The 14,181-nt window shown below is 35.2% G+C and overlaps 1 protein-coding gene across 1 annotated transcript; it reads right to left on the minus strand.

Annotated features, from left to right (window-relative positions):
• Positions 1-6,300: 6,300 nt before the first annotated feature.
• Positions 6,301-13,069, minus strand: LOC131166254 (protein ALTERED PHOSPHATE STARVATION RESPONSE 1). Its single transcript, XM_058124617.1, has 5 exons — positions 12,942-13,069; positions 10,504-11,745; positions 8,736-8,947; positions 8,201-8,424; positions 6,301-7,205 (listed from the first exon to the last, which is right to left on the minus strand). Exons 2-5 carry the CDS (start codon positions 11,615-11,617, stop codon positions 6,479-6,481), a joined length of 2,277 nt encoding a protein of 758 aa, XP_057980600.1. The 5' UTR covers positions 11,618-11,745; positions 12,942-13,069; the 3' UTR covers positions 6,301-6,478.
• Positions 13,070-14,181: the final 1,112 nt, after the last annotated feature.

A 14,181-nucleotide genomic window follows, 5' to 3' on the forward strand; every position in this document is an offset into this window, starting at 1 on the left:
GACTGAACTTAATCTTTGGTCATCTAAAGTTATTCTTTAGAAATCTGAAGTTACACTTCGGTCGTCTGAAGTGGTTCTATGTGCTTTTTGGTTAGCTGAGGTTCCTCCCATGAACAGTGTTCAGTTGGCTGACAACTGTGACCCCACTTCAGTATTTTGCACATAGCTTTTTCTATATAACTCGAAATTAGGTGTTCTTGATGTAAAAAGAAAGCTAAGAGAAAATACTACAACCTTTACTTTGAACACTTTTTAAAATAAGAAGTTTTAGATAGAGAAAAATGCACCTCAATGCGGATGTATAAAAATTGACAGCATTTGGAAAAACTCTTTTTGGTGCTTTTTATTCCAAAAATGATTCTAACCTTTATAAAATAATTTTTGACCTTATAAAAATATTTTTCAAGTATTTAAAAAGGTATATAGGTCCAAGAAGTTAACCTAAGAGCTTCAAAATATTTCAAACAATATTTTAAACATTAAAGCACTTACATGAGACTTCTAAGACATTAACATTCTAAACGCTCAAGTCTTCATGCTTGCTTTGACCCTTTCTTGGTCTTCAAGCTTTAATATTCTTTGAGCTCTCTCACTTTGCTTTTCTTTGGCTCTTTTGACTTTAAGCATTCCTTGGCTTTCAACAAATCTTGCATGACCTCATATTCTTCAAGGTTTAATATATCATCTTTAAATCCATGCTTTGACTCATTTAAGTTTTATTTGATCCTTGTGAACACTTTGACCTTACTTTCTCATATATAAGTCCTGAAATAACATTACTCACACAAATATGTTAAATTCTACTTGTTTGTTAGCATTAAAACAAGATAACAAGATTTTAAACCTTGTAAGGCCAACAATATTGTTATGAATTTTGAGTTTGTTATGAAATTAAGCATAATGTTGAGATTATTGAACTTATGGAATATTGAATATCTTATTATATATATTTATGCATATTGAAACATCATTGTAAATGGTCCTATGGATTTCATTTTTGAGACCTTCCTCCTAAAAACCTTTTTACCAATGGGGGAGCAAACATAAGTGAATTTTTTTTTTGAAAACATGAACATAATTGTAAATATTTTATGAAAAATGATTGCAAATATTTATTGATATGACCACGGTGGAAATTTGAAACTTTTGAGAATCTTGATTTTTGATGAATCATGAAACTATGACAGAAGTTTTTGGAAATCATGAATATACACATTTTCTTTGAAACTAGAATATATTTGTGCAAACTTGATTTTCAAATTATGGATTACTTTGCAAAATTCATAGCCCCCACCCCAATCTTTTCCTTTTGATATTGACAAAGGGGGAGAATTTTTCAAGTATGGAAAGTTTCTTTTGAGTTAATTGGCATCAATCCTCTTTTAAATTGACTTATGATCAACAACAATTGGTATTAATTTTATATTCTTTTTTTTTGGAAAGAGCTGGAAGCCACCCATATAGCGGCCCCATCCCAAGTTTATTAATAACCCTCACTTATGGTGGAGGAATACCGTAGAAACAAAAGGACACTTAAGACTTACATAATAACCAATAAAACACCCCATGCATCAAATCAAACAAAAGAAGAAAACAAACCTATACCAATACCAAAAGGAAACCAACTAAACATACCTCATATAATCCGTACCCTTTTATCCAATCTATACAAACCTTTGATAAATCTAGGAAGTTGACTACTATTTTATAAACAAACTATTCCTCCCTATGACACCTTGTCGAGCCAAAGCATCTGCCACTTTATTCCCTTCTCTATATAAATGATTTATAGAAAAATCTACTCCCTCCAATAAACCAATAAGCTCCTCACAAAAATCTTACAAATACCATAAAGAGCATTTACTGGATCTTATCCAATTTATTACAATATTCGAATCACATTCAATGTCAATATTGGAATGAACCAATTCTTTGCAAAGCTTTATTCCTTCCATCACTGCTCTCAATTTAGCTTCATTATTAGAACAAGAACCAAAATATTTTGAAAAACCAAAAATAAAAGAACTTGTACAGTCTCTAAGGATGCCACCACCACCCGCCAGCCTTGGGTTCCCCAAGCCGCTTCTATCCAAATTTAGTTTTAACCTCCCTTACCTCGGTTTTAGCCATCTTACACCTTGCATAACTTTATTCTTTTTATTCAAAATCCGCACTTCTAGATTCTGCAATGTCCGAACATTAGCATCATTTAAAGGAGCCATTACTGTCATGTTCTTAGTCAAACCCCCCCTCCCCCAATTCTTAATGGACAACCACACATCCGTACTAGTCTCCAATTTTCTCTCCATTCTAACCACACATCTCCTTCTCCACAACCTCTAAACTATTAAACAAGGAATCAAACCCATCAATGTTCCCAATTGAAAGTATCGGGAAGCCCTATTAAACCACATTTGGACTCTTTCTTTCTAGCTTTGGTGCCTAAGGAAAGGTACACTTACCTCCACCGAAACCTTCCTCCATACATTAGCAGCAAGATCTCCCTTATTGAAAACATGCTCCATATCTTCTGATTGCCTTATCTCACAACAATCACATGTCGAAGCAAGTGATACCCCCACCCTTCTCACCTTTTCATCAATGCTTAAGCACTCAAAAACAGTCTTTCACATACAAATAGCAATTTTCTTTGGTAACCATTTGTTCCAAACCCACTTTGCCCAATCAAACTTTAGAGCTCTAACCTTGATAAAATCCCATGCAGACTTTGTATTAAAGCAACCATTCTTTTTCGGGAGTCATAGCAGGATGTCCGAAGAGTTTCTAAGTTTTCCAACTCTTTCAATTACTTCTTCCACTTTATTAAAACCCAGAATCCTTTGCAAATTTTCCACATCCCACACATTATTAATAACCAAATCTTTTAATCTGATATGTGAATGTGTTGGGAATAAACGAACAAATTCCCGAAACCTGTGAGAAACAAATAGAGAAAGAATAACGCCAAAGAAAAAATTCAATCACACGCACAAGACAATATTTACGTGGTTCGGCAATTTTGCCTACGTCCACGGAGTTGCAGGGATTTCAATGTTATCAGAAAGAAAGCACAGAGAGTGCGGCGATACAATTCTCTCGCTCTCGCTCTCTCGCGGATACAACCACACACACCGCCCTAATCACCCGAAAGCATCCCTTTTATATGTTGCGCCTAGGGTTCAATTCCGAATGAGCTCCAAAAAATTTTCCCCGGGGGCACCACAAGTACGGCTCGTACTCAAGGCCCAAGCCTTCACTCCATAGACTAAGCCTTAGGATAGAAATCTCTAATTAAATAGGGGTCGGGTCATCATCCAAATTAAAACACAACTAGACTCCATAAAAGCCCAACATGAATGTGCACCATCTAAAAATTCTGAAAACAAAGGTCTCGAATCCAGAAACTTATCATACCACAACTTTACATTTCCTTCTCTAACCTTCTTCTTAGATTTACTATACAGCTCAGGTATACACTGTAGAATTTTCTCCCAAAAAGAAGAATCCGATCCATGTGCCCTGCAAAAAGCAATATGTCATCCTTTAACATATTTAGCTTTAAAAAATCTAGCCCATAAAGAATTTTGTATTAATAATTGCCAACCAAACCTCATGAACAACGATTGTTGCACTTCCGAAATGTCCCTTACTCCTATGCCCCCCTCCTCCACAAGAACACACAATTTCTTCCAAGCCCTCCATTTCATTTTTTCTTTCCCATCCTTAAATCCCCAGAAAAAGAGGCAAACATACCTTGTATCTTTTTTTTTACCAGCTTCGAGGCATTTAGAACAGCTAACAAATGCAGTGACATGCTCGAAAGCACATGTATCAACAAAACTAGACGACATCCTTGAGACAATAGTCTACCATACATTAATTTAGTATCATCATTTGTCATAATTTTGACCTTACAAAAAATGTTTATATGGAACATATTGGTACATCTTTTATGATGAATTTTTTTTTGATAAAATTGAAATTTTGTGCTTAATTGTAAATCTTCAGCCTCATCCCTATTATTTTGATTTTGATGATGTCAAAAGGAGAGAGAGAGAAAAAATAGGAACTTATGTGTAAACTTAATTGATTTATATTCATTCCTTTTTTTGCAAATAGTTTGTAATTATAAAAAATGAGGAGATTGTTAGTTTTAAGGTTTCAATAACTTGGTTTTGATGATAACAAACTATTGTAAACTAATGATTGTATTCTTAAGTTGTGTTTTACTAGATTTAAGCCATTAAAGTTGAAGAAATGAAAAAAAAAATTGACTTTAATTGATTTATTTGTATTATTTTTCTCTCAACTGTAACGCACTTTAATTTATAAATCTACGAGAAAACATAAGGCATAACATATAAGGATTTAAATTGATAAAATGGGAACAAAAGGAAGACCAAACCCTAACCTTGTGCCAGGCGGTGGTTGACTAACTTCTGAAGGCGAATGACAGGTTTTGCTGTTTTTGCTTGCAACAATCACTTTTTCCTCTTTAATGGCTAGCAAGTGATTGATCGAACCTTATAAGCAATTGACTGATCTAACAAACCAAAAGGCTCTAACGGGCAAAAAACAATTAGTTTTTCTCCAAATTCTATACATATGTCCTCTAAAGTCTTAAGAACTTAGAAAACAAACTTATATAAAATATCCAAGTACTTTTACTTTCATTTTCTCTTAGTCTCTCTATTTGCTCTATTTTGCTCATCTGTGAGAAATAATCTAGAAAACTCTTTAGCCATGATACCTATTATTCATTGAGAGTTTCTTGTATGAACTTAAGTTTATAAATTTTTGTTATAAGAAATCTTTCAGTTGTAAGCTTGCTTATATTGGTTCCTTGGTTTCCATAGAAAACAAGGATTGTATATAGTTGCCTAGTTTCTAAAAAATAATGGGTTTTGGACTCTGGTAAAACAAGAGGAATAGTGGAATCTTAAGGCATTTGGCTTTGAGAGAGTGGATGTAGGCTGGTTGCCGAACCACTATAAAAAAAATTTGAAAACCTATATGTGTGTGTATATATTATATACATCAACATATCCTCATTAAAAAGGGGGAATGACTTCGAAAGCGCCATTAAGCCTCCTTACAAAACCGATGGGCAAACTTTAATATACGCACATTGATGAGAGGAATGATTAAAAAACTATATTAAAAACCTCCACATAAATGCTCATAAAACCTCTGTAACCCCCACAAGCACAATAATGCCCATCAATGGAGGGATCACCTCCACCACTATAAAAAGGGACTTGAAAAAGAGATAATCATCTCACTCATACTCATGCTTTCTACTATTGCAATTCAGAGCCTCTCATTAGTTCCTTACTTAGGCATCGGAGTGATCCCCCGGGGTATACTTCGGGTCCTCCAAGCCATTTTTGCTTGATTTTTTTAGGTGGCTGTGATCAAGGAACGGTTTGTGAAGGTTGTTCAATTTTCGGCAGCAACAATATATATAAATCTTTTAAGCTAATTACAAATAACAATATAGTGATAACAAATCACGAAAAATAAATCATCCACAACTTGCTATATTAATTACTTCACGTAAGTTGTGATCTAACATTTTCTCAATAGCATGAGGACCACCCAAAACAAATATCTTCTACCAACCATTACTATATTTAAATATTTTTAACGCCTAAAAGGTTTAAATTAATTTGTACTTATACACACACACACACACACACACACATATATATATATATATATATATATATATATGTTTATAATTTATATATTATATAACTTTAAATCTCAAGTCTGTTTTGCAAGACTGGTAAAATTAGTGTTTTAGAAGAACATTCAATTTTTATTAGAAATATTGCACAAAATTGCTTTGTAATAATATGTCTCTTTGTTAAATTCTATTACTCAATTAAAGTAAATCTTAAAAAAAATTAATAACTTTTTCACACAACTATAAACCCAATCTACTCGAATAAATAGGCAATATTTTACATTTAATTTTTATGATACTCAAAAAAATATTAATTTTATTATTATTATTTTTTTTTGTATATTCAAATTGTAAATTTTAGTATAATCAAATTAGAGGTTTGAGTACGCATTGCAGGGATCGTGCTAGCAATCAAATTATGGACAATTACACTTTCAGCCTGTTTGTTCCTCTCATCGCTCTCTCCAAAATTGTCAGATAATCCCCATTTGGTTAGCCAGAAAATAGAAAGAAAACAAAATTTAAAATTTTGAATTTCCATGCTAGAAGTATTCCATCCTCGTGCAGTTCTACGGTTTCATGTCTTCTTGCCATTTCTTCGGCAACCAATATCAATGGCGAATGGTGAAGTTAAACTAGATAAGCCATAAAGAGCGTATTCACATCTGTTACTCCACACTCTCTCTCTCTCTCTCTCAGGAAGGGGGCCTATAACACCCTGTTATGATTAGCTAAAATTTGTAATTACATGATCAAGTGAAACTATCTAACAAGATTATCAGTGAAAAATTACATTTCAGCCCTGCTCGAACCTTGCGTCCTCTTGGCAGCATTCTCCCATTGGTTGGCAAGATCAGCATAAGCCTCAGCAGAGCCAATAGCAAACTCACTCAGGGAGCTCATAGCAACTGACATTCCAGCACATAGGACCCTAACGGCAACTTCTGCCATTTTCTGCATTGTTAATACTTCCTCCTCCTCTTCCTGCCCAAACCCCACCACTTCCATATTTCCACTTGACTCATACCGCTTCGACCCAGTTGGAGCGCGACGAGAGTCTTCCCTTTGCTGTTGTGCATAAAGAGAACCCATCCCAGATGCAAAAAAATCCAGTCCATCTAGCACTGCATTCTCATGGATGGCATCCAGAAACCTTGACCATTGGATGCATATTCCAAATATTGGGAGGACCCCGCTGGAACTTCGAGGAGAGAATGGCATTTTTATTGTTTCGGCATCAGAGCGCACGCACCGTAGGAGCCATCCAGTTAGTGCATGCACATAGGATCGTTGAGAATTGATCCATGACTCAAAACAGGCTCGCCAATTCCTGATTTCTGTCTCAAGGTTAGCGGCTGGACGTGCTAGAAGATGTGGCTCTGTGCGTGAGATTACAGTATGTTTGTTTGCCCCAGCGAGTTTTGAAGGCGTGCCAGCTAGCAAGTGCTTGGCTTCATCCAAGGTCCGCTTCTGTGATTGATGACATTCTGCCATTACTTTCCACATCCTTGCTAACCTGTAATAAATTGCTCGTCATTAGAACAGTTTAGAATGACTGTCTTGTATGATCAGCCGTCTATTTGTATGACTTCAACATGCATCATGCAGGAAGACCGAATAGCAGTCTTTCACAAATACTGGCTCTGCAAATGCATGAATATCAAAACACGATGAGTATTGGATCCAAGAATAATTTTGCTGCGGGAATGTTGATTGGGCAACTGATGAAATGAAATCATTGAGGCTTTCATGCTAAGAAAGTATGAAGTCTTTGGCAACAAATTTGGGTAGCATTTGGAAAGAGAGTATGAAGTCTTTGGCAACAAATTTGGGTAGCATTTGGAAAGAGGAATCTAAGGATGAAATAAATGGGACTGGTAATGTTTTGAAATAAAGGCCTTCTTGTTGCCATGTAGACATGTCCATCCTAAGGATATTGAATGTCTCAACTACATTACCCACAACATTTGATGATCAAACAAGACTTCTATTAAAGAAACAAGTCATGACCAAAATAAACATGGGGGATAAATTTAGGATTATGAGATTAGCTGTAATTGCAAAGGTAGAAGTAGAAATCGGTAGTCTGAAAGTAACAAACAGTAACCATTCTCAATTATCCACATGGAGGGAGAAATTCAAGAAAATGCTACTCCAAGAAAGGAATACTTGGAAGTTGAATACCGCCTTTGGATTTTTCTCTCTTTTTTTAATGTTTTTGTAGTAAGTATTTTTGGAATATAGTGCAGCCATTTTACACGGAATCAATAGGAAGAAATTCATTGCAGGAAAATTATGATGAAACTGCTACAAAAGCAACAATACTTCATGCATTAGCATCTGGTAGGAAGAAGCAGCATGTCCATAAGAAAGCAAATGCTGGGATTAAATGATTAACTAATTAACTGCATTGATGAAAGCTAGAGGAGCCAACCATTGAGAAAAAGAAAAGAAACAAATTAAGACAGTTTTGGCTATGAGTGACCAAGACCAATGTAAGAGGCAACGTACCCTTGAACCAATTCCAAAAGTTGAGGTTGCAATTCTTCATCCCTCAAAGTTTCTATCCTCTTTGAAACAGCTTCAACTGAGTGTATTGAAACAGTCATCTGTGTATGCAAATCTCGGATAGCTACCCTTGTTTTGTCCACTACAGTGGGGTCCTCTCCTTTCACATCTTGATTGCTGAGTTGCATACATTTCTTTTCATATGCAATTCGAAACCGTTCTCCAGACTGCTTAAGAAAAAAAAAGCAAACACAAGGTTAGTTTTCTTCTACAATCACAGAATATTCATTTATTATAAATTGTTTTAAGAATGGATTTCCCCACAATTACACACTTTTTAGTTTTCTTCTACAATCACAGAATATTCATTTATTATAAAATGTTTTAAGAATGGATTTCCCCACAATTACACACTTTTTTGTTTTGCTCTCCTACTGTTTTCCCTAAAGGAAGGGACTAAAATAGGTTACTAAATTATTTTAGCCATCATCAGAAATCATATTGTCTAGGAGTTGCAATGGAATGCTTTGATGCATACCCTGACTTCCTCAAAAAGCTTCTTCTCCCAGGCATACAACCTGTCTAGTGTTGATTGGTGGCTCCCAGAAAACATGCAGGATTCCTCAGAGAAGTCACTGCTGCTTTCATAGCCTTCATCCTTGGAACTTGAAGAATTTATTAGGAATCTCGATGAGGAGGATCGAGATGAAGCCGAACGGATCAAAGCCACTGGATTCAACATTTTCATGGCTGCAAACACAAGAATATGACAACTTCATATCCTGGAAGTTTAAAAGTGATATATCAAAAATAGAGATAATGAAGAACTTAGAAAAGAACATCTTTCCAAGAGCCATTTGTTTCTCATATGAAAATAGCTATAGAATTCAACATAAAGGCTTCTATCTGCTTAAGATATGCCTGCATTTGGTTGTAACCACAAGGTGGCTCTCTAAAAATTGTTATAGTTATCTCATACAATGGTTGTTTTGCGTTAACAGCACATTGAAAACTTTGCTTCTAAGAAAGCAGCTTCTTTTTTCTCCTTTTGCGATTTGCTAGATTATTAACATAAGAAAAAAGACATGAATATTTTTTCTGTTTTAATGACCCTGGGCAATTTAACCAATGCAACGATCCTGGAGCACTCAACCAAGGCATTAAAGAGTATATTCATGTCTACTATGGGGAATAAGCTTTGGTTTCTGCATCTTGTTCATTGCACAGGACAAATAATTTTGCCACAACAACAAAATCAGCACACCATCCACATCCTAAAGTAAGTCTGGTACTCTCTTAGTCACTTATTCAGTATAATTTTGTAATTACATCTATAATTGTGAAGCCATGTTATGTGGTGAGGACAATTAAAGGTTTAGCAGATGTTGTGAGTACAACTCTGTGCAGGAACGAAAGGCATACACTCAAAACTTATATAAAATTTTTCATCATATTCTGATTTATAATTATTATTATTATTTTTCTATATTTCTAAACTGGCATGTAAGAAAAAGGTTTTCATCCAAATCGGAATGTTGGGAGACGAAGAAACATAATATCCAAAAAGTAAAAGTTGCCAAGATGAGAATGCTTAGATGGATGAGTGGTATAACATTAAGGAATGAACATATTCGTGGTAAGTTAGGTGTAACTCTTATAGAAGATAAGATAAGGGAGGGACTACTCAGATGGTATGGACACTTGTAACGTAGGCCTTATAGTGTACCTGTGAGGAAGAGTGACTTAGTTACTGTGGGGGGTAGTAGAAGGGGTAGGGGAGACCTAAAATAACTTGGAAGGAGAGAGTGAGTAAGGATTTAATATCCTTGAATCTATCAAAAGAAATGGTCCATGATAACATAAATTGGCGGAAAAGGATTTATATAGCTGACCTCACTTAGTGGGACTAAGGCTTGGTTTTGTTGTTGTTGTTGTATGTAAGAAAAAAGTTTTGGACTTTTAGGGTAAAAATGAAGCATAACAAGGGAAAACATCATTCTAGAAGCTATATTTTTTCCTTTTCATTTGCTAATAAAGATGACACTATATATTGGCCCTAAGGAATTCATTCTCGCATGCAACAAACATTAAAGTCATTTCTCCCTTTTTAAGTTGCAGACAGGTCCAATTTGTTCCAACTTGTAGAAGGGACTTATCATGCAAAATTTGTGTATTGATTTGTTTTTTAAAATGCTTAGTCGTATTATAATTAATATTATGTCGCATAGATGCAAGGGACAGGCAGAAATTATAAGCAACAAAGTAATTGCAAAATGGAGAAAGCCAATTGTGTATGATTTTCAAACCTGTTAGTTCACTTGACGTTGATGAGATTTGAGCTCTGCTAGCTTCTAACATGGCTGAGATTTCGTTAGCTGAATTGCAGACAATTGTGAACTGAGCTTCAAGATCCTTGATAATTTCCGCCATGCTTGTTGGCCTTCGGTTTACATAAACGGTGTAACCAGGTGTTTCTTCATTACCTTCTCGATCACCAACTGTCTTTTCTTGATTGCTCAATTCAACTTGTCCTGCATTTTGTGCTTGTGATATTTCTATGCTTTCTTTGCCATGAGATTGTAATCCTTTCACTTCATGATCATTTTCAGCTCCACTGTCTGTTTCAAACTGTTCATCTTCATCTTCAATAATTACTTCTTCTCTGGGGCAGTTTGAATCAATTTTTGTTCTTTCTTCTGTTATATTAACATTTTTATGGATTTCCTCTTCTTCAGCTTCCTCTTCTTCTAAGTCAGGAATACCTTCTTCTTCTCGAACCTGCCTCATTCCAGTGATCTCATCGTCTACAATTGCTTGATCAAGGCTGCTCCTGCTGGGGTGACCATAATAGTCCAAGGATGTAAATGGGTTCCAAAAGAAGTCCCAATGTGAATTTTGAGGTGATGGCGGAGGCAAATTGGGTCTGTTGTTGGGAGTATAAGAGAACGAAGAATTCATGGGCGAGGACTGTGCCTCGAAAAACCCATCAACTCCGAAATAGTACATAGGAGGGTAAGTTTCAATTCTAACAGTTTCTGGTGATTGTGGAGGTCTCTCCTCAATGACAACAGCTGGGTTCCCGCCTGATCTTAGGTAATTTATTTTCAAAGATGAGTTGGGTTCAGATTGAATTGGCACTGCTGAGAAGGGTTTTTCCGAAATAGAGATAAAACCAGTGCTTGTTTTCTTTAATGGTGTGAAGGGCGGTGTAGTATATGTATCCAGTAAGAACTCACGGGGCTCGTCTCCTTCAATGTAATCACGAAGAGCCGCAGAAACTCTTTTCAAGGACTGGATATAGGCAATGTGTCCAGAGGCAAATCGCATCCTGTGCTCAACAGCTTGTTTAATAAATCTCTTTCTATCTTTACACAGCTGCACTGCCTCTTCATCATCCAACCTTGACGTAGTACAGCCCATATCTCTCTTCTCCTTTCTCTTTTCTCTTCAGTCTCTAATTTCTACGAATTCTTCAGGCTTGAATCAAACAGAAAATAACAAGGGTGTTGTTGTCTGATATTGACTAGATTCATATGTAATTTCCAGAGCTGTTCAACAGAAATAGAGAAGTTTTGAGGGATATAATCGAAACGCTTGGAAAGCAATTAACAGAAAGAAAAACAGGTTTACAGGAGACGTATTTCTCATATATCCAGTACATAACAGCCCAAGTAAAAGAAAGCAAGAAATTACAGTGAAAATGAATATAAAAGGAAACATATTCATGAAAAGATAAGGTGCTTTCCTTTGTTCCCAAGTGACACAACTGGGAAAAGAAATGCAGATTCGTAATAGCTCTCTCGTTTGTGCCAAATCCAAGAACTCAACTACAAGGAAACCTCATTAAGCAATAAGAGTCACATTTCAAAACAAAAGAACCTTGTCCGAGTCATTATTACAAAACAACCCGCACAGTGCTCAAAAGCAGAATAATTTCCTTACAAATTTTCAAGGAGATAAAAAAGAAATAGGTCAGTCGGACAAGTATTAAAATTTTGATGGAGGAAAATAAGGAGACCACGGCACAGATCCACATCAAAACAAAAATTAGCTTATAAAAGAGGAGCCCTCAGGCGATGCAAAACAAAATAATGAAAAGAAATAGATAATTATTTACATAAGATAGTAGCAAACGAAGAGAAAAGCCTAAAGCTGAGGGGAAAAGAACACTGATTTGCCGAGATACATGATAAAAACTTCTATGCATATCGAACTAGACTGGAAAAGGATGAGAGATTCAAGCAAAACAAGAGCCGTATGGGAAGATGGAATTTTTTTATAAAGAAATATATTCTCAAACATGTAGAAATATGAAGATTGGAGCTAAAGAAAGCCATTTGAAAAATGAAAAATGTTTCCAACTAAACTGCCTCCGTATCCTGAATCATCTGAACTCAAATCCCTTTTCTAAAGCTAAAATATAAATTCAGCATTCAAAAAATTCAGACTCAATCTGCAGTAACCAGGGAGTTCAGAAGACTGCATATACACAAATCTCTCGTGAACAAGCAGCAAGAGATTTATTCCGTAATTTGAAAAACAAAGGAATATTTATAATGCGAGCCTCTTCCGGGGAAAAAAAAAAAAGTTTCAGCTAACTCGAGTAACAACCAAGCTTTCCAAGCACAAGAAATTCGAAATGAAAAAATATGTGTAAGCAGTCGATATTTCATGAATTTCCCGAAATAATCATTACAAGAAATTGAAAAAATGGCTTGGAAATGAATGAGCGTGAGGATCATACCTCTGTAGTGTGGGCGGGAATAGGATTGAAGTACTGAAATGATCACATACAGAGAGAGAGAGAGAGAGAGAGAGAGAGAGATGTTGGGTTGAGAAAAGCAACGGTCAAAAATATGGGGAAAAAGAAAACACAACAAAAAGAGAAATAAAGTAATCGAACAAAAAAAGGGGCGAAAGAATAAAACAAGGCGAGAGAATATGACTAGCGAAAATAATTGCCCTTTTTTTTTTACCAAATTTCATAAAATGCCACTCGTGTTGAATCCAGCGAGGTTAAGTGTCAACGGTCAAAACTGAATGGTTAGGTTAAGTCCATTCCTCTTGCCTCGTATAAATATTTTTTGGGTGAGTATTTTTTTTCCAGTATTCTCCTAAAATTACAAAGTAATATCTATTATAAATTTAAATTATTTGTTATAATTTCTGTACAATCTAACTTGGTATTATTTAATTTTAATTTACTCCCCAAAAGTTTGATGTCATTTGAATGCCCCTTAAATTATACTTTAAAAGAAATTCTAAAAACTACTATTATTAAATCTAACTCAATTTGACCGATTGTTATAGAAACATGGTGACCAACCCTAAATTTGAGTTGGATTTATATAAACAATAAATTTATATAACTTGGTCAAATCCAAAAGGTTTTAATGAATACAAGCGATTGCTTGGTTCATATTAATATGATTTCATACTATTGATACTTGAAAGTAGATCGTCGCTTTAGATATCAATTAAGTCGAAGGTTGATGAAATATTTCTCTTACTTTTGATCTAAAAAGTCAAAGGTAGGCTCTTAGAAGGTCTTAACGGCTTTCGGGGGATCTTTTGATGCCTAAATTAGTTGATAGTTCTCTAGTTAAAATATAGAAAGGGGAGAGTGAAAAAAGTGGAGGAGGTCAATATGTCTTTTCTTAGTGAACTTATCTCTTTTGTTACCTGGTTCCTCTCCTCTTAATTGTCTTTAAAACATGGCCCCCTTTATTCCAGACGTAGTTAATTCCTCTCTCTCATAGTAGGGGTATTAGTTTCTTCATGAGAGTGGGTAATTGAGAGTCTAGAGTATGTGGGACAGGGGTTCAGCGCGTTATACCTAATAAAATCCTGATAATCCATAATTCATAATATATGCAGCGGAAAACATAAACATAATCTTCATATAACATAATACAAGAGTTTACTAATTCTAACTATAATCCATAATAAATCATCAATCACCTGCATTTCCATAAATCTACATA

The sequence above is a fragment of the Malania oleifera genome, chromosome 10 (genome assembly GCF_029873635.1).
Source record: "Malania oleifera isolate guangnan ecotype guangnan chromosome 10, ASM2987363v1, whole genome shotgun sequence".
Taxonomy (NCBI): Eukaryota; Viridiplantae; Streptophyta; class Magnoliopsida; order Santalales; family Ximeniaceae; genus Malania; species Malania oleifera.

Bases quoted from the DNA above. Each gene is read 5' to 3' on its own strand.
- LOC131166254 (XM_058124617.1), bottom strand. From the start codon at position 11,617: ATGGGCTGTACTACGTCAAGGTTGGATGATGAAGAGGCAGTGCAGCTG. The intron at 8,948-10,503 runs GTTTGAAAATCA...TTGTGTTTGCAG, and splicing joins AACGTCAAGTGAACTAACAG to CCATGAAAATGTTGAATCCA. The intron at 7,206-8,200 runs GTACGTTGCCTC...AATTTATTACAG, and splicing joins CTTTTGGAATTGGTTCAAGG to GTTAGCAAGGATGTGGAAAG.